The sequence below is a fragment of the Candoia aspera genome, chromosome 11 (genome assembly GCF_035149785.1).
Source record: "Candoia aspera isolate rCanAsp1 chromosome 11, rCanAsp1.hap2, whole genome shotgun sequence".
Classification (NCBI taxonomy): domain Eukaryota; kingdom Metazoa; phylum Chordata; class Lepidosauria; order Squamata; family Boidae; genus Candoia; species Candoia aspera.
Genome location: NC_086163.1, coordinates 2,977,814 through 3,004,805, shown reverse-complemented (window position 1 = coordinate 3,004,805; position 26,992 = coordinate 2,977,814). Strand labels below are relative to the sequence as shown.

General features: G+C 44.0%; 2 protein-coding genes across 3 annotated transcripts in view; one reads left to right on the top strand and one right to left on the bottom strand.

Moving 5' to 3' along the window:
• The first annotated feature begins 315 nt into the window (after nucleotides 1-315).
• Nucleotides 316-19,929, top strand: CEBPG (CCAAT enhancer binding protein gamma). Of its 2 annotated transcripts, none has more exons than XM_063312863.1 (2): nucleotides 316-439; nucleotides 17,924-19,929. In XM_063312863.1, exon 2 carries the CDS (start codon nucleotides 18,030-18,032, stop codon nucleotides 18,480-18,482), a length of 453 nt encoding a protein of 150 aa, XP_063168933.1. In that variant the 5' UTR covers nucleotides 316-439; nucleotides 17,924-18,029; the 3' UTR covers nucleotides 18,483-19,929. The 2 variants fall into 2 exon arrangements, with proteins under 2 accessions (XP_063168933.1, XP_063168932.1); XM_063312862.1 differs by lacking the exon at nucleotides 316-439 and adding an exon at nucleotides 2,769-2,916.
• Nucleotides 19,930-21,454: 1,525 nt separating this feature from the next.
• Nucleotides 21,455-26,992, bottom strand: part of PEPD (peptidase D) — a 152,782-nt gene continuing 147,244 nt past the window's right edge. The window contains exons 14-15 of the mRNA XM_063312857.1: nucleotides 25,306-25,497; nucleotides 21,455-21,928 (exon numbers count right to left, since the gene is read on the bottom strand). Of these exons, the coding sequence (XP_063168927.1) occupies nucleotides 21,788-21,928; nucleotides 25,306-25,497 (333 nt within the window). The 3' untranslated portion in view covers nucleotides 21,455-21,787. The remainder of the gene's footprint in view (nucleotides 21,929-25,305; nucleotides 25,498-26,992) is intronic.

Below are 26,992 nucleotides of genomic sequence, written 5' to 3'. Positions count from 1 at the left end.
CCAGAGTCAAAGATGAGTTAAGTTTAGAGTTACAGACCTTATTTTGTTGATTCACAATGGAAGGAAGGTGGGATTTGCACAGTGATATTCTTCTTTCCCACTCATCTTCTGTCAGGCCCACTAGGTAGACCAGACCAGAAAAATCAACCCTAGATTTTTCTAGGTCCACACTTTATTGAGATAGGCTATAACAACAGAATCTCGCCAGTCTGATTGCGCTTTCCCTCCTCCTCTTTCTCATATTCCAGTGAATCAGGGAGGCATCTGCCTGAGTCACTTCTGAATATTATCTTGTCAAGGTCATCTCCCTAACTATCTCCCTCTGTCTTGAACAGAATTCATTACCCTTAATGAATGTCTGCCATCGACTTCTGGTTGCTTGACAAGATTCTTCCATGGGGAATTCCTGGACTGCTAGAGAGTGAGAAATCAGCTTCAGGTACAAGTTTTGCACTTAGTGTACACATAAAACTAGCTACATTTCAGAAAGACAACTTTTGCATACGGCTGTCATGGCACATTATTTATTTATTTAATTTATTTTCTATCCCTTTATTATTTTTATAAATAACTCAAGGCAGCGAACATGTCTAGTACTCCTTCGTCCTCCTATTTTCCCCACAACAACCACCCTGTGAAGTGAGTTGGGCCGAGAGAGAGGGACTGGCCCAAGGTCACCCAGCCTTCATGCTTTCATGCCAAGGGCGGGACTAGAACTCCCAGTGTCCTGGTTTCTAGCCCAGCACCTTAATCACTAGACCAAACTGGCTCTTGTTTTACATAGCTTTACATTCAAACTAGGGATGCGGTGGCGCTGCGGGTTAAACCGCTGAGCTGCCGATCGGAAGGTCGGCGGTTCGAAACCGCGCGGCGGGGTGAGCTCCCGTTGTTAATCCCAGCTCCTGCTCACCTAGCAGTTCGAAAACATGCCAATGTGAGTAGATCAATAGGTACCGCTTCGGCGGGAAGGTAACGGCGTTCCGAGTCGTCATGCTGGCCACATGACCCGGAAAGTGTCTACGGACGCCGGCTCCAAGGCTTAGAAACGGAGATGAGCAGCGCCCCCTAGAGTCGGACACGACTGGACTTTACGTCAAGGGAAACCTTTACCTTTACCTTTACTACATTCAAACTGGCTCTGGTTTTACATAGCTTTTAGGGACCTTTAGGGGAAGTGGGATTGCCTGGGTGCACACACCTACAGGAACAGGAATGAGGATGAGAAATGCACATCAGCCGGCGCTTGGTCCCTTCCCTTCTCTTCCTCACAGCTGCCCATCCAGATAGTAATTGTTGCTCAATTTCTGACCGAGATGTAGTGATTCTAAACTGCATGCACCTAGATCCCCTGTGAGATTAAACACTCTGTTAAATATTCCTGAAAGTTGTTAAGGTTAAGTTAATTGTTATGGTCAGTTTAAGGTACAGCACACTAAAACCGCCCTTCAGATGGCTTGTTTCCGGCTTTTGAGGCCCAGAACTAGGTAGAAACATGCCAGGATGGTGCTGTGCAGGGTTAAAGGGTGGTGACTGGAGGCATAATGCGCATCAGAGGCAGGCTCTGGTGCAACGCTACAAGGAACCTGGGAAGCTTCAACTCCTGGTAGTCCAACATCTGCCTAAGGACACTTCACGGCCCAAGAGAGATCCAGGGGCAGCGGAACAAAGAGACACAACCACTGCACACACCCCAGATTTTGTATTTTAAAAAATCATGATTGTAATGGTGGATCTCTAGGCAGTTTCCATTGCCATGGCATCCCCTTCCCCACAGTGTTCCTCAGCTGGCCATGGACCCCTCTAATGGTGCCAAGGGTCTCCCCGCCCTTTGACCTTCTTGTTAGAAGAGGAAATGGGGAGCCTGAAGGTCGCCAAGGGGTCAACCCCCACATCTGAAGCCTGGCTGCCCACCTGCCTTCCTGCCAAAGGAAAAATAAAGAGGAGATGATGAGAAGAGAGAAGGCGAGGGCATCCTTGTGGATGTCTTTTCTGGCCAGAGGAGGCTGGGTTCAGACAAGACACTGGGCTAAAACCGGGCTGGCCAGTTGTGTTGCTCCGTGTCTCAGGCTCCAGCAGCACACCCTCCCCTGCCCCAACAGATTTGGATCCGTCTGGGTGCCTGCCTGTGCAGCGGAAGATCCATGACCAGTTGTGAAGGATGGTTATTAAGAATAATGCACTTCAGAAATGCATCATTATATGGTTGATCACACAGCCAGCCAGATGTTTAGACTGGATTTGGCGTTTTTGTCCACCTATCCAGTCCTTCCCGAGGTGGTGGTGGTGGTATTATTATTATTATTATTGTTATTATTATTATTGGAAAGAGGTTTGAAGAGCATCAGACCCGCAGTGCGGCACTTAGTCACTCACTCCAACAGGACCCCAGACTAGCACGTGGGAACCCAGTCTTTGCTTGTTGTATAAATTGGGCAATCACGTGAAGACTACTACAGTGTATTGGCATATGCATTACATGCATGGTGAAAACAGCATAGGGGCTTGCGGACTCGCGTTACACGGGTTGTGTGAGTGTAGCCAGGAGAGGCCATCCCGCTCGCTCTCAGGGAGCACAAAGGACGCCCCCTCCCCCGCTCAGTCATCCCGCCTAATTCTTGTAGCGAGGCGAAGCCCTCGATTGGCTACAGGGCCTGCTCCTTCCAGCCCCGTCGGCCTGCGATTGGCGGTAGGGAAGGCGCATTCTCGGGAAGCTGATCTGCGATTGGGCCAGGCGCCTGCCAGTTCCAATCGGACAGGGAGGTTGCGTCAGCCCTGAGGTAAGCTGCCCCGCGATTGGCTGGCGGGCGTTTCGCAATCTCCTGCTCCCGCCTTTCCCGGAGAAAGGACGGCGGCGAGAAGGCAGCGGCGGCGAGCCGAGTCGGGACTGGTCGGGCTCGCGCCTCCCTCCCGGAGCAGGTAGGCGTCCACCACGGCTCGCCTGACCCTCTCCGCCCGCAGCGGCTTCGGTGGGGGACTGGCGGCATCCGCCCGAGGGGCCTGGGGGCGATCCAGGGCCGGGGTGGGCCTACCGTCCCGTTCCCCGCGCGAGAGAAGCCGGCCTGGGGCTCCTGCCGCCGCCTCGGAGGCCAGTTCCCCTCAGGCCGGGACCGAGGCGCCTCTGGACTCCGGCTCCCATCTGGCGCCCGTCGCGGATCTCCTCGCGCGCCCCCTCCCCGTGGGCGGCGCGGGCTGTTGCCGCGGCCGCCCCCCTCCCCCTGGCCGGAGGGATCCCAGCGCGTGCCGGCAGGCAGGGAAAGGGGACCGCGCATGCGCATGCGCCTGGGAGGATGATGCAACCTCGGAGCAACCGCGGCCCCGTCCCTGCTGGGATGAAGTCATGGCTTGGCACGTGGGGAAGCGCCCGGCTTGCGGGAGGGGCTGGCGGGGGCCGGCTGGAGGAAGCGGGTAGGGCCGGCGTCGCCGCGCCAGGCGCCCCTCCGAGCTACAGGACAGCCATCCTTCCCCGGAGGCCTCTTGGGGCATCGTCCCTTCGGCAGGGGGTGGTTTTTCTCCGGCACGAAGACGGCCTTGGGTGGACCTCGAATCACCTCTTCGGTTTCTCCGGGCTAAGCTTGCGCTGGCTGTTGGCAGAGGGCTGGAGGTGCGGCGTTTATCACTTTCGGTTGCTTGGAGGAGAAGCAGTTCAGGAAACGGTAACTAGCATTGGCTGCTTCCAGCGGAATAAACCGGAAGAGCTTTCAGGATATACGGTTGTGCTCCTAAGTTTACACACCGCTTGCAGAGTTTGTATGATGTAGATCATTTTGTAAGTTAACATGGGTGATCAGACAACACATTTTTTTTGTAATGTGATTCAAATTAAATAATTGGGTGTCACAGAATAGCAGAACTATTAAACAAACCATAGCAATAAAGGAAATAATAAAATGGGCCTGTTGAAAAGTTTGCATACCTTAGAATGTTTGGCCTGATAATACTGTAAACACTCAAGTTGACACACAGGCTGAGATGGCAGTGAAGGGTAAGTATCCACACCTGTTCCTTGTTTGATTGTAATTAGTGTCTTTGTATAATTAGTCACTGAGTTTCTTAGCTCTTGATAAACCCTTGTGCATTTCATCCAGGGCTGCACTGACTTTGCTGGTTACTGAAGCATGGGGAGAGCAAAAGAACTGTCAAAGGACCTGCAAGCAAAAGTAGTTCAACTTTATAAATCAGGAAAAAGGATATAAAAATATGTCCAAAGATTTGAAAATGCCAGTACTGTTCGAACTCTGATCAAAAAGTGGAAAATCAGGGGTTCTGTTAATATTAAGCCATGGTCAGGTAGACCAAGAAAGATGTCAGACACAACTGCCGGGAAAATTTGGGATGCAAAGAAAAACAAGCAGCTTCTACTGAAATACACACTTCTCTGAAACAAAGTAGTGTGGCTGTTTCAGCATGCACAATAAAGAGATGCTTGAACAAAAATGGGCCATGTGGTAGAGTTGCCAGGAAAAACCCTGCTTACAATATGCCAAACAGCACCTAGAGAAGCCTCAAATCTTAAGGAACAAAATCATTTGGAGTGAAGACCAGAATTCAACTTTATGGTCACAACCATAAACACTATGTTTGGAAAGGTGCCCACAAGGCCCAAGAAGAGAAGCACACCATCCCTATTGTGAAGCATGGAGGTGGATCTCTGCTGTTTGGGGTGGGGGGAGCTACAGTAGCACAGGGAATTTAGTCAGCATTGATGGCAAGATGAATTCAGCATATTAGCAGAAAATATTGGAGGAAAATTTGCATTCATCAGCCTGGAAGCTGCGCATGAGGTACACTTGGACTTTCCTAGATGACAGTGATCAGAAAGTCAACCCTTCAGTGGCTGCAGCAGAACAAAGTGAAGGTTCTGGAGTGGCCGTCACAGTCTCCTGACCTCGGCATCATTGAGCTGCTTTAGGGAGATCTCAAACGTGCTGTTCACATTGGACAACCAAAGCGTGTACAGGACCTGGAGGCTCTTTGCTAAGAAGAATGGGCAGCTTTACCACATGTGAAAATAAAGGGCCTCGTTCACAACTATCACAAAAGACTGCATGCCATCATTGCTGCTAGAGGGGGCAAAACATGTTATTAAGAGCTAAGGGTATGCAAACCTTTGAACAGGACCATTTTATTCTTTTATTGCTGTGGTTTGTATAATGGTTGTGCTATTCTGTGATGCCTAAAAGTTTAATTTGAATCACATTAAAAATAAAAAATGTTTTGTCTGATTACTCAACTATACCTACAAAATGGTCCACATCTTACAAAGAGTCTCCTTTTTGGGAGAGAGGGGCATTGATAGAAATTTGAAATATAAATAAATAAATTCTGCAACGGGCATGTAAACTTAGGAGCACAACTGTATAGAATGCTGTACTGGTTGTAAAGAGCTTCAGCGCTATGGCTTGTGTCAGAAATACCATCAGCAATCAAAGTGTTCAAAGTAAGGGGACACTGACATTGGAATCTGAGCTGTTCCAGGTTTATTGTAATTCCTCAGTTTGACTGATCTTTGTTAGCTGAACAGATTGTCAGAGAGAGCGCCTCTCTCTGGGATGCTGTAGTCTGGATTCCTGCACTGAAAAGCAGGTTAGCCTTAATGGCCCCTTCCAACAGAAGCATTCTGTACTAGCACTTCTTGAAATAGCTCAGGATGGTTAAAATATTGCGGTTTGTAAAACAAAATTTATTGCATGCTCCAAAACTAAGCATGGTCATGCCTGCCCCAGGTTTGGATGGGGGGCCACAGGGCAATCCCCAGGTAGCAGAGTAGACTGAGAAGTCATAGAACATCCCAGAAGACAGTAATGGCAGACCACTTGTGTGCTGCTGCCAAGGAAGTTTATAGATGTGCCCATGAAGTCCCAGGAATTGAGTTCAATTTGGAAACTTCTTTTAAACAGAAATAAGTGTTCTAATAGATTCTGAAAAAAGTTCTGATTATCCTTTTAAGATCTCAAGATCTAACCAATACGTTCAGAAACTGCTGTGGAATACTGTGATGCATATCTCTCTAGGATGGTATTACCTGTTTTTCAGTGTGTATCATTTTAAAATTGGTAATTAAAAAAACCTAGGGGAAGGGTATTGAAATCATTGATTATAATGAGGGCTGCTACCTTGTATATTCTCAGGGGTCATAGTATTCTCCAGATAGTGGTCCTCAGCTGGAAATATGTGCAGACACAACAGTTATCTCTTTACCATAATAACTTTGGCATGTAAGGCAAAGATGGAATTGTAACCCCAATATTTTCTTGCAACTTCCTGAGGTTGTGCTGATGAAATTTAGTAGCAAATCATACAGATAACTTTTCCCACCTGTTTTCAGTGAGGAACAGAAAGATGAAGCTGTTTGGTAAGCTTCACAGGAGGTTAAAAACAACAACCCCAAAACACTTTTTAAAATCAACTCCACAAATAGATGACAGCATTGCATCATCCACTGTGGCTCTTACACATTTTTAATGTGTTTCTTAGCTTCAGGATAAGGCTTTTTGCGTATGCGATGTGCTTGGATGTTCAGGTGTCTTTGTGCTGGGCGTTGTTCCTTATGACTGGAGACATTACAGACAAAGCTTTTATCACTCCTTGGTTTGTATTTGGTAAGAGCAGGAAGGTAGCTTTGCACGTGGACTGCTATTTTGGTTTCTTGGGAAATCACCAAAGCTTTGCATAACTGGCAGCTTTGTGCATTATAAAAACCTTTATTTTCTATTGATAGTAATGCAAAAACAACATATCAATTTGGATAACCAAGGCTGCGAGCTGTCTACTAAAGTACATAGTTTTGGAAAAAATCTGAATAAAATATAGATAAAATGACCAGTATGTAACTAAGCATGTCTAGATATACTAACTTCTAAAAGTTGTATGAAGTATTTATAGACAACGTGGACTTTTTAAGCATGTTGTATTGAAAACTTTAGACAAAACTAAGAATAAAGAGATTAGTGAATGATAGATAGGATGTGGACTTCTGGTCTCTTTAAGACTTAGGATGGAAATTTATATATGATTACCTACTGTATTAAAAATACCTTACAAGCAGTTGCATAGGAAGTATCAGTGATGAAGGCAATTTGTGTATTAAGATAACAGAAGTGTACAGAATTGTTTTATCTTTTTATCAGACTAATGTTAAGCAAACTGGTGGAGTGAAAGGAAGCTGTGTCTGCATTCTGTCAAAAGTTTATGATGGAGTGTAGGATGGTACAGCACTTTATTTTAGGGTGATAACCATTCTGTTTATAATTTGGACAAGATTAAATTTAGCCCTTCTGAAATGGGATCTTAAAAATTGAGGAAGATGAATTTCTGTTCTCTGAACGTGGGCCTTTACGCTTGAGGAATAGGCTCTTTCCAGGCATTGGGTACTCCTATCCAGTTAGGTTTCACTTGGCTTATTTTAATTTAGTGACCCTCTGCCAGCTTTGCTAACTTAACAAGACTAATGCAATGTTTCTCAAACAGCTTTCAGCCAGAGTGCTAGGTCTAAAGCATCACAAACTGCTTCTGGCTTGGAGGATTTACATTTGGAAACTGCCAGATTGCCCCTAGAAAGGCATGTTTCAGTGAAGGAATGGAATGTTTCAGAATTGGTGAGTTTTACACAGTCCTACTAATTAGGTAGCTAGTAAAATGTAGTCTGGATGGCCTGATTATTTAGTGGATACGACAGCTGAGCGTGCTTTGATGATGATTCAGAATAAGCACTCCAGCTTGTGGAAGCGTAGCACCTCTGTTCTTTTCAATAAAGCGACTGGCTTTTTTTCAGAATTCTTTGTGAATATGAAAAAGACAAATTTGCCTTAGCTTTTCCACAAGCAGTGTACTTTTCAGGCCAGGACTATTTCAGTGGTACCCAGCAAACTTTCTCAAGTTAAACTTTCCATCAAAATGTAGCTGTTAATTATTTGCAGACCTTAAAATCATGTCCAGCCTTCCCAACCTGGTCCCCTCCAAATGTATTCTGACTGGAATTTGGGGAGTTACCTTACAGCATACCTGAAAGCAGAGGCATGTGTGATGAGAGAATATTTTTTTTCCCGCCTCTTCCTTCAAAATGCTGTCGCCTTTTTGGCTTTAAATCTGCATTTTTGGTCTTGTAGGACAGGTAATACTAGCAGTTTTCTTCATTACAAGGACTGAAAAGATGCTTTATCTTTCATGCCCCTCCCACTGGTTCTGTTGGTTATTTTCTGCCTTCTCCAGGAATGAATTCATGAGTGTGTGCGTGTGTGTGTATTCATAAACATATATAAATGTGTTAGCACTCTCTGATCGTTCCTTTCAAGAACTTTGCCTGTTACAACCTGCCTAAGCTATTTCGGTCAGAATGTAATGTGAAAATATAAATGTTACTGTTTAAGTGACAAGAGACATAAAAAACTATGTTCGTTTGACTAATGCTTTTGTGGCACAAAAATGGTCAGAATGTTCCCAGTGCAGCTTTAACTGTAGAAGTAATCCTCAAGTTACAATCACTTGTTCAGCAACTGTTCAGACTTATGATGGTGCGGAACGAGGGAGACTTAGGACGGGTCCTTGGAGTTCTGGCCATTACAGCGTCCCCACGTTCATGTGATCGTGATTTGGGTGCTCAGCACCCTGCTTGTGATTATGATATTGCAATGAGCCGCTCTCATGTTATTGTGATTTCTGATGTTCCCTGCTGTCTTCCCATAAGCAAAGTCAATGGGGAAGCTAGCAGGAGGCTGCAAGTTGCTCCTGCAGCTTTTTCACCCACCTGTGCTCCCTAGTACCTACTGGTGGTACCCACCCACCCCCTGCTTCACCCACGCTCCCTAGTGCCTGTCTGTGGTACCCGCGCGCCCCTCACAGCACCTACACACCTGCCAGTAGTTCTCACTCTCAGCTCTCACCTGCCAACCTGCTTGCCTGGGACTCCCACCTCTTCCTGCTTAACGACACACGTGGTCCCAGGGTTAAGATGGCAAAACCACATCGCTTAGTGACAGAAATTCCAGTCCCAATTGCTGTTGTGACCCGAGTACTGTCTGCAGTGAAAACACACTTCTTCCTATGACTTGAGCCCATGCAGCTTTCTTCTTCCTCTATAAGATTCTCAGATCCTTGGGGATAATACTATGGGGAAAACATTTTATTCAGTGCAAATACACTTTTTTCGACTGCCAGCTCCTTTTCCCTTTACAATTGCAAGAAAGGACCAAGATGCTCTGATCCCTGTTTAAAACCTTAGGCTTCTAGTCCCAAGTAATTGCTTTATTATTTCCTGAGGTGCCCTGAAACTGTCATCTTCAGCAAGGATTTTTTTTTCTTTTCACCTGAGTTGCTGAAAGAGAGATGCTTCTGTGGTTTGCCCAGTCTGACAAATTATGATAGGATTTGGCCACTTGGATATTGCTGTCAATTTTTCAAAAGGCCTGTGATGTTTTCATATTCATTATTTTTCCTCTGTCTAGTTTTGTGCTCTGTTTTCATCTATTATGAATGAGTTGTGGCTTATACTGAATTGCAAAGTACTTGGTAGATATTAAGCCATTCTGGCAACACCTGCAGAGCAATGGAACTCACGGGCCTTTGACTACTGTGCTGTCTTTGAAATGAGAGTATACAGTTGCAATCGAAATTATTCAACCCCCATTGCAAATCAGGTTGATTGCCAAAATGTACAGACTTTCAGCTGTTAGCAATGAACAAATCAAACAAAAGCAATTGAAATAGCTCAACACAACAAGTGCTTCAAGTGGTGTCCCCAAAGTCAACTGAAAATGCAACTTATCGTGACTTCTCCAATCTCAAAATTATTCAACCCCTGCTCTACTTAGTAGAGCACCTTTTTGCTGTTATGACCTGCTGCAAACGAGATGCATAGCCAGACACCAACTTCTGGCAGTGTTCCTGAGGAATCTTAGCCCATTGCTCATGAGTAATATTTAGTAATATTCTTGGGTTTGCATGGTGCAACCGCCTTCTTCAAATCCCACCAGAGATTTTCTGTGGGGTTCAAGTCAGGTGACTGATGGTCACTGTAGAATCTTCCAGGACTACTGCATCCAAGCCTTAGTGGAATTTGAGGTATGCTTGGGATCATTGTCCTGTTGGAAGGTCCAATGATGACCAAGCTTCAGCTTCCTTACAGACGGCATGACTTTTTCTCCTAGGATTTCCTGATACTTCAATGAATCCATCTTGCTGTCCACACGCTGCAGGTTTCCAGTGCCAGAGGATGCAAAGCAGCCCCAGAGCATCACCAAGCCACCACCATGCTTAACTGTAGGCAGCGTGTTCTTTTCAGCATACTAAACACAGAAGGTTTCCATGCTAGAACTCCAAGACATACACCACTACTGACCCAAAAGTACAAGAAAAGTCGGCTCCAATATGCTCAAAATCGTATCAGTAAGCCACAGAAGTTTTGGGATTCTGTTCTGTGGAGCGATGAAACAAAACTGGAACTTTTCAGCCCGATGGATCAGCAGTATGTCTGGAGGAAGAAGAATGAAGCATACGCTGAAAAAAACCTACTGAGAATTCCTTTTTTTACTTTTTAAAAATCTTTGTTTTTACATCCTTTCTGAGGCTCCCCCTTTAGTCTGTAGTCTTAGTATTAAGTTTTTTTATAGAGACATTTTAGTGTTTTAATTTTATAGTATTGTGTAAGCAATCCTGGCTTTTAGTTATCTTTTGTCTCTCACAATTTTCAGCAGTATTACTGAAATATGTATAATTTTTCTTGCTTGTATTTTATGCTGGTCTGTGACTGAAATAAGGATCATACTAAGCTACATACAAAGCGAATCTCATAGTTGTATCAGCCAAGTCACAGTGTTCTGGTGGGAATGGGATGGGAGTAGTGCATCTCAGCAGCCTTTGATCAACCATAGTATACTTCTGGATTGGCTCTGTGGGTTGGGAGTAGATGGCACTGTATTTTGTGCTGGTTCTCTTTCTTCCTGTGGGGATGATTCCAGTCAGCATTGATCGGGTGTGAGAGGTCCCGCCCTTGGTCCCTCCTATGTGGGGTTCTCCAGGGTTTGGAACTCTCCAAATTCTGTTTAACATCTGCATGAAGCCACTGAGATCATCCGTCTCCATGGGGTGAGGTATCATCAGTATGCTGATGATACCCAATTGTACATCTTCAAGCAAACTAAGTGATGCTGTTGATGTCCTGTCTCAATGCCTGGAGGCTGTGGGAGTCTGGATGGGGAACAGTGTGCTTCAGCAGAACCCTGGCAAGATTGAGTGGCTTTGGGTTTTGTGGGCTTCCATATTTGGAAGTTTACCATCTTTGGTGCTGGATGGGGTTGCACTGCCCCAAACAGACTTTTTGTGCAATCTGTGGGTCCTTCTGGACTCACGACTCCTGCTTGATGAATAGGTGGTGGTGTGGCTAGGAGGGCCTTTGCGCAACTTCATGTAGTGCACCAGTTGCATCTGGGAGGCTCTGCTCTCAGTAACTCATGTTCTGGTCACTTTCCAAAAGGACTACTGTAATGCTCTTTACATGGGGCTGTCCTTGAAGAGTATCTGGAAGCTTCCATTGGTGCAAAATGCAGTGGCATGGGAGGTTATATGTACTCCTAAAATTGTACATTAGACCTCTGCTCCGCAAGCTGCATTAGTTGCCAGTTTGCTTCTGGGTTCAATTCAAAGTACTGTTTTTGATCTTTAAAGCCCTACATGGCATGGGACCAAATCATTTGAGAGACCACTTCTCCCCAGTTACATTTACCCATCCCATCAGGTCAGCAGGAGGTACATGGTATAGGTCCCATCTATAAGGAGTTCCAGTTGACAGGATCCAAGAGGCAAGACTTCTCTACCATAGCACCCACCCTTTGGAACATCATCTCCCCCGGGGCGAGGTTGGCCCAGATCCTACTGACTTTCTAGAAATCCCTTAAAACTTAGTTCTGTCAGCGGGCTTGGAGATCCTGTGGAAATAAGGAGCCTGTGAAATGGCTTATATTATATGCAAGACATTGCATGCACTCTCCTGTGGTTTTGTTTATGTTTTTAATTGTTTTTTTTAATAGTTTTTAAGGCTTTAACTGTTTTGTTTAAATTGTGTGTGCCACCCAGAGTCGTGCAATGGATGACTATATAAATTTGTTAAATGAATATAACACTGGATTCCCACAACACCGGTACACTGTTCCATGCTAAAAAGGCCAGTATATAGAAATAGATAGAAAGTAGATAGAAAAAAAGAAAAGGGAAAAAAGAACAAAAAATATGCATAGGTAGCCTTGGCTTATGATCACAGTTGGGACTGGAACTTCGGTTGCTAGGTTGATGCAGATTAAGTGAGGCATCACATGACCATGCCCAATTTTACAACCTCTTTTGCCCATAGCTGTTAAGCAAATCACGTGGTTGTTAAGTGAATCGTGGTAGTCAAGCGAATCTGGTTTCCCCCATTGACTTTTCTTGTCAGAAGCTGGCTGGGAAGGTTGCAAATGGCAATCACATGACTCCGGGATGCTGCAACCATCATAAATACATGCTGGTTGCCAAGCACCCAAATTTTGATCATGTGGCTGTGGGGTGCTGTGATGGTCATAAGTGCAAGGAACGGTCATACAGTCAGGACCAGAAATATTGGAACAAGGATAACTGTTTTGGCATTTGGCCTCTGTACACCACCACGCTGAAGTTGAAAGGAAACACACCCAGATGGGAGCAGTCCATCACAGAGGGTCCAGTCTAGTGTGATAGACCCCCATTTCTGTGGATCGGGCGCTTAGGGCCTGTGCTTGTGCTGCCCTGATCAGTGCCTCAGTGCTGTCTTTAGTCCAGCCCTTCCCAGCCACTGGTGGAATTTCCCAAGGTCAGCCACCTCAGGCATCTGTCAAAGGTACGCCTGCCTGCCTGCCCTCCCCTCCCCGATCTTCTTGGCAGTTATACACACAATTCTAATCAAACCTCTCTAAGATTACATCATAATTCCCTTCTTTCTATAACCTTTCTAATCATCCAAACCATAGGTCAAAACATCATTTTTTTTAACACAAAAAGTCGTAAGGAGTTTCCTATCATTGATGAATGTCAATAATGACCTTTCTCTAATCAGAGAAGTCAGTTTGTCCATCTCAGCAAGTTCTGTCAATCTCACCAGCCATTCCTCCATGGTAGTAATGCCAAATCTTTCCATCTTTGTGCACATAGTAATCTTGCGACTCTAAAAAGGCCAATATATCTGAGCGTATGGAGGTGTTTGTGTGTGTGTTTTTTCTTCCCCCAGTCCTTGTAACATTGCAGTCATACTCTGTTTTAGAGGAAGTGACTCTTAGGGATGCTTGAGGTCCATATTAAAAAATATGCCAGTAAATATGGCAGCATCTCTTTCCTGTTAGTGACATAGTTGTTGTTTATTTGTTCAGTCGCTTCCGACTCTTCGTGACTTCATGGACCAGCCCATGCCAGAGCTTTCTGTCGGTCGTCACCACCCCCAGCTCCCCCAGGGACGAGTCCGTCACCTCTAGAATATCATCCGTCCATCTTGCCCTTGGTCGGCCCCTCTTCCTTTTGCCCTACACTCTCCCTAGCATCAGCATCTTCTCCAGGTGTCCTGTCTTCTCATCATGGGGCCAAAGTATTTCAGTTTTGCCTTTAATATCGTTCCCTCAAGTGAGCAGTCTGGCTTTATTTCCTGGAGGATGGACTGGTTGGATCTTCTTGCAGTCCAAGGCACCCTCAGAATTTTCCTCCAACACCACAGTTCAAAAGCATCGATCTTCCTTCTCAGCCTTCCTTATGGTCCAGCTCTCGCAGCCATATGTTACTACGGGGAACACCATTGCTTTAACTATGCGGGCCTTTGTTGTCAGTGTGATGTCTCTGCTCTTAACTATTTTATCGAGATTGGTCATTGCTCTTCTCCCAAGGATTAAACATCTTCTGATTTCCTGACTGCAGTCAGCATCTGCAGTAATCTTCGCACCTAGAAATACAAAGTCTTTCACTGCTTCTACATTTTCTCCCTCTATTTGCCAGTTATCAATCAGGCTGGTTGCCATAATCTTGGTTTTTTTGAGGTTTAGCTGCAAGCCAGCTTTTGCACTTTCTTCTTTCACCTTCATCATAAGGCTCCTCAGTTCCTCTTTGCTTTCAGCCATCAAAGTGGTATCATCTGCATATCTGAGATTTTTAATGTTTCTTCCAGTGATTTAACTCCAGCCTTGGATTCCTCAAGCCCAGCATGTCGCATGATGTGTTCTGCATACAAGTTGAATAGGTAGGGTGAGAGTATACAGCCCTGCCGTACTCCTTTCCCAATCTTAAACCAATCCGTTGTTCCGTGGTCTGTTCTTACTGTTGCTACTTGGTCGTTATACAGATTCTTCAGGAGGCAGACAAGATGACTTGGTATCCCCATACCGCTAAGAACTGGCCACAATTTGTTATGGTCCACACAGTCAAAGGCTTTAGAATAGTCAATAAAACAGAAATAGATGTTTTTCTGAAACTCCCTGGCTTTTTCCATTATCTAGCGGATATTGGTCATTTGGTCCCTAGTTCCTCTGCCTTTTCTAAACCCAGCTTGTACGTCTGGCAATTCTCGCTCCATGAATTGCTGAAGTCTACCTAGCAGGATCTTGAGCATTACCTTACTGGCATGTGAAATGAGTGCCTCTGTTTGATAGTTTGAACATTCTTTAGTGTTTCCCTTTTTTGGTATGGGGATATAAGTTGATTTTTTCCAATCTGATGGCCATTCTTGTGTTTTCCAAATTTGCTGGCATATAGCATGCATCTGGTGAGTAAAGGTAAAGGTTTCCCTTGACATAAAGTCCAGTCGAATCCGACTCTAGGGGGCGGTGCTCATCTCCGTTTCTAAGCCTTGGAGCCGGCGTTGTCATAGACACTTCCGGGTCATGTGGCCAGCATGACGACTCGGAACGCCGTTACCTTCCCGCCGAAGCGGTACCTATTGATCTACTCACATTTGCATGTTTTCGAACTGCTAGGTGAGCAGGAGCTGGGATTAACAACGGGAGCTCACCCCGCCGCGCGGTTTCGAACCGCTGACCTTCCAATCGACAGCTCAGCGGTTTAACCCGCAGCACCACCGCGTCCCTTCACCCATCTGGTGAAGTCCATGTATAAAGCCGTCTCTTAGGCTGTTGGAAGAGAGTGTTTGTTATGCAGAGTGAGTTGTCTTGGCAAAATTCTGTCAGCCTATGTCCTGCTTCATTTTGTCCTCCCAGGCCATGCTTACCTGTAATTCCAGGTGTCATTTGACTGCCCACCTTAGCATTCCAGTCTCCTGTAATGAAAATAACATCTCCTTTAGGCGTATTGTCCAGTAGGTGCTGCAGATCCTCATAGAATTGCTCTACTTCAGCTTCTTCAGCATCTGTGGTTGGGGCGTATATTTGGATCACTGTGATGTTAGGTGGCTTGCCCTGAATTCGAATTGAGATCATGCTATCGTTTTTTAGATTGTATCCAAGCACTGCTTTAGCCACTTGACTATTAATTATGAAGGCTACTCCATTTCTTCTGTGGTCCTCTTGTCCACAGTCGTAGATCTGGTGGTCATTTGATGTGAAGTGGCCCATTCCAGTCCATTTCAGTTCACTGACGCCCAAAATGTCTGTCTTTAATCTTGACATCTCACCAATAACCACATCCACTTTGCCCTGGCTCATAGATCTTACATTCCAGGTTCCAATGGTGTGTTGACCCTCAGAACATTGGATTCGCCGTTCACCACCAGCACCGTCGGCCGCTAGCCGTCCTTTCGGCTTTGAGCTAGCTGCGTCATCACGTCTGGGGCTAGTTGAGCTCATCCTCTGTTCCTCCCCAGTAGCATTTTGACCATCTTCCGACCTGGGGGTCTCATCTCTGGTTGTACTGATCCGTTGAGTTTTCACGGCAAGAATACTGGGGTGGGTTGCCATTGCCTTCCCCAGGGATCGCATTTAGTCTGACCTCTCTGTCATGACCTTCCTGTCTTGGGTGGCCCTTCATGGTTTACCTCATGGCATCATTGAGGTGCTCAAGCTCCAGCACCATGGCAAGGTAACGATCCTTTGCTGAAGAGTGACATAGTACTGGAACCATATTGGATACATGGCTGGACTGAGGCCATTTGGAAGGGAGGGAACTAAATTCTTTACATTCACAATTTAGAAGACACAAATAGCCTTGTTCTTGCGCCTGCCCCTCCCCCTTCTTAAGTCTTTGTATTACATTCCAGCTGGAAGGAATTTGGCAAAAATCTTTAAAATAGAGCAGAAGTTAGACAGTAAGCACAGTTGCCAAGACAAGGTTGTAAAATTGAAAACAGTTAAGACCTGGCTAGACATTCATCCACTGGGGATCCCTTTGTGATAGCTGAAAACATCTTGGCATGTTGCTGAGAGGTTGCTAAGAGGGAAGCAATAATGAGATCAAGCAGCTATAAGGACTGCTTGGAACTGGAGCATTTATGTTTGAGAGTTAATTTCCTGGATATAAAGTTGCAGTTTTCAATCTTTCAATAGGAAAATCATATTCAGTGTACAGTTCTGTAACTCTCAAACTATAATGCCATTGAAATAAAGTTAAGTAACCTAAAATATTACAATGCAGAAAAATGCTGTGCATGTCTAACAGAAGTAAGTTCTCCTGTGGAATGGAAGACATACCATTTATGATTTTTGGATGTGCATGTATCTGGATGCCAAAACATGTGCATCCATAGAAGAGTATCATACTCGTATTGATTTGTTCACTACAGAATGGTAAAGACTTACTCTGAGTAAAGATGGTCCTCTTAAGCTCTGTAGCTAATTACCAGCTTCAGTAGTTCAAGGCAGATAGTAGGTAGTTAACAGATCATAACCATTTTGGCTTGTCCATTTGGGGGGATACAGTCTTTCTCTGAGTAACAGTGTAATAACAGAATCCCCCTTTTTAGGGGGAGATGGTAATAGAAATTTGAGTAATAAATTAGGTCTTTAAACAGTACTGTCATACGGTAGATAGACGAGAAAGAAGAGTCGCATTCCTTGTCGCCTGCAGTATCCGTTTTAGTCTATCACCCATTCCACTTGCACCCCAATTTGTAAGAAGGAAGAACCTGATAGATTGAAAACTTGTGTAATTTTTTTTAATGCTGGGGCAAGTAGACATTGTAGGTAATCTAGAAGATCTGAGATACTCCGTCTCCACAAAGAGCATCTGAAGGCCTAATTCTGACTCCCATTATCGTTCTTATATCCAATATTTAATCATCCCCATCTTTTGAATACCAATTAAAAACTGAGGTTTTCTCTACTAAGTGGTTTTTGTGAAGATCAGAGAAAATTGGAATAGCACTAAACGAAAGAAAGCATTCAGGCTGAAAACGTCTTTGAATCTTGATGTTTTTACTAGCCATGAGAGGCAGCAGAGCGTAGATACATGAGAAATTTCCCCTGACATTTTATCTTGCTGTGCTGCCTTCTAACCCTCATGTAGCCACCTTTAACTTAAAGCCAGTGAGGCCCTAGCTTTGACTTATCCTGTGCCCACCCCCAGTTGTACCCATTTAAATCTACTTAAGCTGAGTGGTGGTTTTTACTTGTAATGTCTAAAAGTAATTTTGTGTCGGAATGGATACTGGTATTCATCTTATGGACTAAAACCCATGATTGGGTCACAGCATAAACTAATGTTGGTTTCATCAACAGCACATACACAACAACATAATGAATTAATCCCTGGGCCTCATTTGGGCAAAATGTTTACTTATATCTGGCACCATGTAATTTAAGGTATAATTGGTACAACTGTGAATGAATAACAATCCAAATATGGTAACTGGGAAATGTAAAAGAAGTAGCTTTAGCAAGCAACACATACGATATTTGCCTGTGCAGCCTTCTAGTGTAGATGTTGATCGAAAACCATATTGAGCAGATATGGCATTATACATTTTGAAAAAAAAACCCTGTATTTTTCTTTCTAGATTTAGTGTGTCGGTCTGTGTGAAGCTGCTCCAGACACATCTTGAAATTCCAGAACATATTTTTTCTTACAAATCACACTGCGGGTCTAAAGAAGAACTTGTCCAAATGAGCAAGACATCACAACAGAACACCACTGCAGAAACCAATGGAGTAAGTGTCATCTATACCCAAGCACACACAAGTGGGTTGCAACAAGTTCCTCAGCTGGTGCCTGTTAGTCCTGGAGGTGGGGGCAAAGCTGCACCTCCTAGTAAGCAGGGCAAAAAGAATTCGATTGTTGATAGAAACAGTGATGAGTACCGCCAGCGCAGAGAGCGCAATAACATGGCGGTGAAGAAGAGCCGCTTGAAAAGCAAGCAAAAAGCCCAGGATACCCTCCAGAGGGTAAACCAGCTAAAAGAAGAAAATGAACGCTTGGAGGCCAAAATCAAGCTCCTCACAAAGGAGCTGAGTGTACTGAAAGATTTGTTTCTTGAGCATGCTCACAATTTCACAGACAGTGTGCAGCCTCTGGGCACAGAAAACTCTGCAACACATTCAGATGGACCTGGACAGTAGATAAACCATGTGGACACATCTTCCCTTTGTGCGTCAGATAATAGAATGGAGAGGAATCTGCTTTGTACCATCTGTCATTTTTGACATTTTTTAGTAGGCTTAACACTCTGATGCAAGGAAATTGAAAATTTGTTAAGTATGTTTTAAATTAAGTGTTAATGTATTTTGTTTTTGATAAAATGATAAAAATGGAGAAACATCCTCAAATTACGGTCACTAAAATTAGGACTGCATCATTTATTAAATTATTTAGTTTCTGGGCATGATGATTGGACAGTACTTTTTCAAAATATAAATTGTTTTAGGGTAAGAATGTGCAGACATTCTTCTCAATCTCCAGTTTATCTTGCCCAGGAGGAGGTGCCTCTTTCAAAGTGGTTTCCTGCAAGGCAAGCGTGGATCAAAGAAAGTGTGAACAATCCTCAGATATTCATATGCAAATTTACAAACTATTTTTATGAAGTGGATGAAAGCCTTAAATTAGTTGTTTGGTTGACAGCTTTTTTTCAGCAGGGTAACAAGTAAATATCCATATGCTGATAATCAGCTGAATTGCTGATTAAATAAGCTTTAAGGTTTTCCTTTCCCACTTATTTTGTAGTGCAAGGCTTGCTGTGTAATTTAGGTTGAGATTTTCAAACATGCAGCACAAGTATTTGCTGTGTACAACTCCTGAGGTTGAGGCGGCTTGCTCAGTAGCGGTGCCTAAGAAATTGTTGTCGATGCGAAGACAGGAAGGCTGGCCAAGACCCAAGGAGTATGGTCTTCTGCGGGTCCTGCTTTATCTGTGGTCTGAAAATGGACCTGTTCTAGGTGTGAACAACTTCCACCTTCATTCCTGTGGCCATGGAATTGGGCAACTGTAGTGACCCTGCAGCTGGCCACCGTTCTAAACATCTGCAGTCTCTGCACAGGGATTGGGGCGGGGGAAGGTTTTTCCCAGCTGCTGCTACTTTTCCAGCAGCCTCTAAACGGATTGGCTTAGCGTGTAGATGTAAGAGCTAGTTGGTCTAGTGGGGAAGGCTCCAGGCTAGAAACAGGCAATGGTGACTAGAATGGCGAGTTCTAGTTCTAGTCCCTGGCCCAGGTTCAAATTTAATTCCACAGTGTACCAAAAATACATAATCATCTTTCCAACAGAGTCCATAAAATTAAATCTTTTGCTCTGTGGCATTCCTGTGGGGAAAACAGGGCTTTTTGACACTTCAAATGCTGGTAGTTTATTTTTTGGAGTAGAATAAAACAAACATATTTAACAGCAGGGAAGTTCATGTAACCTTAATTTATTTTCTTTCACAATCTCTCCATAATGTTTGCATATGATTGACTGAATAGTGAAAATGACTTTTATACCTCCCCTTCTTTTGAAGTTACCATGTTTGTACACGTATTTAGAAAAAACTCAGTTGATGGTGGTAGAAAGTATTAATAAAAAGCCTTACAACAATATGCTGACTTATATTTCTGTAAAACAGGTATTTTATATCTGAAGCCTAATCATTTTAGGCTATCAAGCTCAGTCCCACCGACACTGCATCTTGAGAGAACAGGGAGGGGGAATGGAGGCCATGGTTAGAAGATCACCCTTGAGAGAGATACAGATATACCAGAGTACATTATGCAAGAATCATTGCACACTAGAACTGTTTTAAAAAGCAGAGCAGAATCCCTGTCTCATCTGATAAACTACATGTTTTACATATAAAATTTCTTATATAAACCTCTCATGCATTTGTAGACCAAATGTAACATTAAAAAAATGTAAAATACAGATGAGAGATTATTTCTCAATCCATATCCATTTGGGACTAGCTTCTATAACTTTCTTAAAAGCCAGTCATACTAAATTTTCAAATACTTTTCAAGTTCCTTTTTTTAAAAAAGTGCCTGCACCACATTTGTTTCATTTTACCTGAAGCATTTTTTTTTGGGGGGGGGGGGAATCCACTTTCTTCTTTCATGCCAGGAAAAAAGTTCATCCAATTTGGGGGTCCTAACTTACCTTGTTTGCTCTACTTCTTCAATTTTGGCTTTCACTCAACTAAATATATTCTTTTATATACTCAATTATTCATATTAAACCATTCATACTGCATTCTTAACATTGCTTTTAAGATTTACTCCTGGTAAACATTTATCTACATACATCATAGAAGCTAAAAAGCTACCTACATCTTTCCTTCCTTTACAACTCTGCTGCAATGCTGTTGCTAAGCATTGTCACATTTTATTTGCTTCTTTTAATTAGTATTTTAATACTTTAGCATTATTTTCCTACTCAAGTGTTCCATAAATATCTTTGTAAGTCTGGTACATAGTTATGTTGCTTATGATTCATTCCTCTTGTATAATTTTCTAGTTCTACAGATTCCATGTATTACTTTCTTATTTCTCTCTCTGCTTTTTAAAGGACCACTTTTTAGATTTTTGTTTGCAGTTTTCTCATTTAGAACGTATACAAAAGGGAATTCTGTTGTGTATAAGGCAGCCAAATACTGTTTTGAAGTAAAGCATATACTATCCATGCAGATACACAAATTGCATACAGTATTAGGCAAAATGAACACACATTTCAAGTGGAGTTGTTTCTCCATTGCAAAAGACAATAGGGTAGAATGTGAAGCTGATGTTTCCATCCCTTATCTGGGGTCCTTCCTCAGGAAAATAGATGTTTGGAGTTACACACTTGAGAAGAGCCCAACATAGTCACTAAGCCACTCCAATGCGTGTGCTGAGACAATCCTTGGCTGGAAGGGGTGGAGTGGCAAGAAGCTGGTTGCTTCTCTCTCTCCTTTCTCTTCAGCTAAAGGTAGGAAGGAGAGAGCTGTGGCTGTGGGAAACTGGGGTCCAAAGCAGGCTGGAGGGCACCTCCTTTCCACCCCTCACACTTAAGGGGGACTGGGACAGAGTCAAATCTTTCAAAACCTCAACACTGAAAAGAATCTCAGAAAAGATATGGAAGACCAAAGAGATCTTCAAAGCAACATTTTATTCATTTGTTTCATCTGCAGAACTTGTGCTCTTTATTGGCTACTAAGAGGAGATTCTATTGCACTGATTCTTATATTTGTTTAACAGCAGCTATGCCCATCGTTCAGGGCAAAGCTTGTAAAGAGGCAAGATGGAGAATCAAATGCTAAAATCAGATTTGGCCATTTGTGCCATCACCTTTTTCCATATCTTTTGCCATAGGAAAAAAATGTACTTTGATTGTAAAGGTTTCTTTCCTTTATAAGCAAGCAGCTGCTCTTCTTGTAGACCTGGATGGGCTACAAGAAGCACCAAAGAGCAAGAGGAGGTGGCACCTAGCTAGAGGCTGAAGCAAAAGATTTGGGGCTGCCTTGAGCCTCAGACAGGAACGCTTCAATCTCCTCTGCTGTGCGCGGGACACAAGTCAGCAACTCCATTCCACTGGCTGTCACCACAATGTCATCCTCAATCCGCACCTGGGAAAAGAGATGTACCTGATCAGCATGCAGTAACAGAGCAGAGTGACATGGATCCATTTTAATCTGACTTAGCTAGGTCCTGGCAATCGTTGCTTCCTGAGATCAAGATAATTCTGTTGCTCATGTTTCCTTCCCACCTCACAGTAGGATGACATACCTCCACCAAGAAGCTGCAGGTGATTCTCTCTAGGATAAAAGAGAAAACCTGGGTTCTCCAATACTCTTCGCTTCAGGGGGAGCAGAGACAGTTTTTCACCACCGGTTACGACAGCAGTGATGAAAGCAGCTGCCTGCCCAGTTCTGCGACCTTCCCCAGGAATTCATGTACATGCTACTTCCTTCATGTCCTGCCTCCGATGAGAGGAACGCGTGGCACTCCTGCTCCCCTAGTACAATTGCAGGGACAGAATTCCTACCCAGCTTAATGTAAGCAGCGATATAGTGTTCTTTTAATCACTGGTCTTCTCTTAGATTGTATCATGTGCTTGTTGATCGCTGTTTTGTTATCCCCTGGAATAATAAACCTGATTACAGAGGTCTAGGGGTGTAATGCATAAATATAACCAACCGAAATCATGTGCTCAGCACTGAGAATATCATCCTGCCTGCATAAAATGTACCAGCTCCAGCTGGATCATCCACCTCAAGTGCAGATCCAGCATAAGTACAGCTTCGGGGGCCACAACATAAATACGTTTCTCTATCCCACTATCTGCTTGTTGAGCTCTATTCGCCCCTTCGCTTTTTAAAAAGGAGCCATGACATGGGATGCTTTGTGGCTGACACTGTTACTAAGATCTTTGAAACCTTTCCCATTCTCATTGGGTGTGAATAAAAAGGCCGCACCGTTCTGTGCTCAGTCCTAATCTCTGCTGGTTAAATATGCAGACTCAGTCATTATCCCTTATCTTATCAGAAATGTCCTAGTTAAGTCTGTAAGCTGCAATAAAAGTAATTTTAGCCAAGTGTCAAATCCGAAGGAACACAAACCCTGGTGATTCCCACTATGCAGTGCCTGTAATTGTTTCTGACCTCCTAACATTTTGATCCAAAAATAATGCTAGTTTAACATTTGTCCTCCTGCTTGCAAAATAATCCATTTATTCAAACAAAGCAAGTCACTGAGCCTTATTAAAGTGCTCAGTGAGCTGATTGTCAAATTATCTTCTTTATTTAAAATTAATTTAAGTGTTATTATGGACCTGGATTAAATAAACTTGGCAGAGCGTGTTCAGCAGGAGGCCGACAGCTGTTCAGTCTAAATCTACCAGGTCTCTCTCTCTACTACCCGGGAAACACAAGCGCCCTGCTTCCAATGACAAAAAGAGTCCTTCTACCTGGACAAATTTCCACTTCCTCCCCTTCCTAAAAATCAAAATGAGCTAACGGAAGTATTTCTAAGCTGCTCCCAGTGATGTACATGAAATGGCCGGGACTCTGGATCAGCTCCTTGAAAATCTGTACAGAGTCCTACACAAGATGTGACCACCCCAGCCAAGTCCTGTGAAGCATCTGTATGCCTTCTTGGGCAGTAGATGTACAAATGCAAACATTTTGAATTGAATGTAGCTTTTTCTTACTATGGGACTATACATCACAGCATTCCCAGCCAGCAAGGCCTTCAACAGATGTGCCGAACTCGGCATTTGGTGAAGACACCTGACCAATAAAGATTGGCCTTTTCCAGCAAATGAGGATCAGTAGCAAATTGCCCCTCTCAATCCCCCACTTGATTATTGAAGAAAACTCCAATTATTTTTGTTGGAATGGCTTGAGAAAAACCTTTAAATGAATGTTAATCATACTGAAGGCATCTTACTTGCAATTCATCATTCTAAATGCTATTTCGATGCCCATTTGTTTTCCACTAATTTAAATCAGGTGATCATGAATCATGTTACGATACGATAATGAAAGGATATGTAACTGAAGTTTCTGATTACAAATTTGTCAGCGTTCCTATTTTTCTCCTTAGAGAACAGCCACTAGACAAATCTGGTGGCCGCTGCTTCCTTGCATTCTGGGAGGGATCAATTATCCAGTCACTGCTTTGAAGAAGGAATCTGGAACAGATCTGTCCCAGACACAATGAGAGCTTCAGAAGGACCACTTGCAGAGGCTGCCCCAGGACAGCTGCCCACTTTTGTGCAGCCTTCAGGGAGTTCCTTGCGCTTTGCTATGAGGAGGACAAAGACATTCATGGCGAGTGCTGCTGTGTTTCTGGGCTGGCTGATGCAGCACAATTGACTGGGGCACCTAAGCAGCCCTCCAAACAGGGTGGCGGGTGACACACACTTTTCAGCCCCAGGATCCTGGTTGGCTCGAATGCACCGATAAAGAACTGGCACAAAGCAAAGATAACCTTTCCAACCTAGGGAGAGAACGCAGCAGCAGAAGGTAAAGTCCCACAAGGCTTGATAAGACTGTATACTCTGCACACACAGCTTTTGAGCCCTGGAGGTGAAGCCAAGACAGAATGACTCAGAGAATTGGCGTTGAGGGATCCCATCCTTGTGCAAAGCCTCTGACAAAAGACCCTGAATTCCACGCTCACTTTGACACAGTGACCCCGGGGGGAGATTTTTGACAAGACGAATAGCAGCAGCAGATTGGCTTGTCTTTTGCAAGCCATTTCCTCCCCTGATGTTCTGTTCCCAGATGGCCCTGAGACTGCATGCCTTCGACCCTGTCTGAATAGCCCATGGGATCCAACTGTAGGAATATTCCGCAGACTTCCCAAAGTCTGCCAGGAGATGGCCACCAGCTCTCTGCCAAGAGAGAGGTTTCAGAGCAGTGAGAGAAAGCCCAGCTTTGTACCCTGCCCTCGGGTGGCCCTCCACAGCCCCTCCACCTGGGTCTGGATGCTTCCAGCTCATCAGCAAGGCCACTGCCCTGATGCCTCCCTTGCTTTGCTTCCATCCTCCTTTCTCCTCCAACAGATGACTGAAGCACCCGGAGTTACCCAAATGATCCAAGGATGCCACTGCTGCTCTGGGAACACGGACCATAATCCCAGGGTTTCCAAAAGTGGATCAACCTCGTCCAGCTGCTGCAAACTACTTCTATACTGCACTGATGTTGTTTAGGTGACTGACTGATGAAAACAAAATACTCCCTAAAGGCCGAGCATTTAAAATCACCTTCAACAACTGCAAAGGGGCCAAGCTTTAAACTCACAAGTTCCAAATCAGGCACAAATCCACTGGGTGCTTTTAGGCCACTCCTTGTCTCTTTCCACCTAAATCTGTCTACTCCACACGACTGTTACACATTTACATGGCATTCCACGTGTAATATGTTTTGAAAATAGTTTCTCATCAATGCCAAATGCAGCTTTTTCCAGTCCACCTTAGCACCCTGACAAAGTTACTCACCCCACCAAAATTTCGGAAGCGTGCAAGGACTTCGTTGTTGATGAAACAGGCCTGAGCAGGATCAGCCAAGGCCTGGTCCAAGACGTGGTCAATGAAATAGATGCCAGGCTCCACGGTCAGCACCATGCCTTCGAGAAGGGTACGGGCAGTTCGCAAACTCCGGAGGCCCGGCAAGTCAATGCGTTCCACTCCCTGGGAAAGGAAAGAGTTCATAAATTCAGTGAGGAGCTTGTGGTGCGTTTCGGTCCTCCAGTCTACAGATGCCCACGCTGATGCCAGGTGGAGAACAACATGCTGCAGAAAGAAAGGCAGAGAATGCAATGTACGCACAACAAAGGCTGTGGCAATTTAAGACTAATGGATTGTGCCAGGATGTTCCATATTGCTCTTACTTCATGACAGTGTTATAAAGTAAGCCTTTATGAAAAGCTATGTGCCCAAAAGTTCCTGGAAGGAATTAAAATTGGGCTGATCACTGTGTGTCCCCCCAAATATGCCAGAGATTATGATGCCTGAAAGCCGGAGACCTGGTTCCTTCAGGTTTCAGGGTCCAGCTTGGTCTATAAAAATCCCTTTGCAGTTTCATGGTTTGCCTGCCACTCCCCAATGAGGCCATTGTTAGCAGACATAACCTAGGTATGCACAGGGGTTGCTCAACTAACCCTTATGAGTGTACAAAATGCTTCAATAACAGATCTGTACCTTCTGTGGGAATGACAATCCAGGCCAAATCTAGTCTAAACATCTGGCTGACTATGCAATCAACCTTAGTAACAACAACAATAATGTATCATCCACAACCGACAAGACACAATGAGTTTCTCTCACTCCAAAAGGATGAGAGGGGGGCGAGGCTGCTTTGCTGACCTACTTGGACGGCTTGATGTAGCAAAGACAGAGATGAGCTGGCACGAAGGATTTTACTGCTGCGTAGAAGCAGACACAGATTTTAGGTTTCTCCTTTGGTCGTAAGTATTAGCTCCAGTTTTATAACATTAGTGTTGATGATGTCATGTATTTTACATTCTACTTACTTTTACATTCTAGTCACTAGTTTTAGAGTTACAGTTCTAGTGTTACTATTATGTACTTTCAATTCTAAGTATTGTTTGAGAGTTATAGTTTTGCTGTTAATAATGTCATATTATACTCTATTTGCATTTAAGAACTCATACCGGTCTGGTGCTTTTTATTTTATATTTTATATTTGTTTGTTTGCCTGATTGTTCTTGTTTTATGCTGCTCATTGACGAAATAAAAATTGGATTGGATTGGATTGCTGGAGGGCAAATTAGGACTATATTTAAGCATACACAGGATGTGACACCCTGAAGAAAACACACTGGCTTATTCACACCCACCAATGCCCAGGCAAATAAAGCTGGTTCTGGCTTATGGTGAGGGACTTACTAATGCAACTTGATAGGACAGTGGCTGAATTCCGCAACCCATGAACCACAAAATTTCCCTCTTCCTTTTAATCCAGTGCAACAGGTTATTTGAACCCATCCATATCTATCCATCACTATGCTTGTGCCCCACCTCACCCCACATTAAATAAAAAACGGTATTTCAGTGAAATATTTCTTGTGAGGTCTGGCATGCAAATGCTGAAATCCTGTAAAATTTCAGCTTTCCTGAGATCTAATCACAGAAACCTTGCAAGTGTTAGCGATCTAGAGAAATT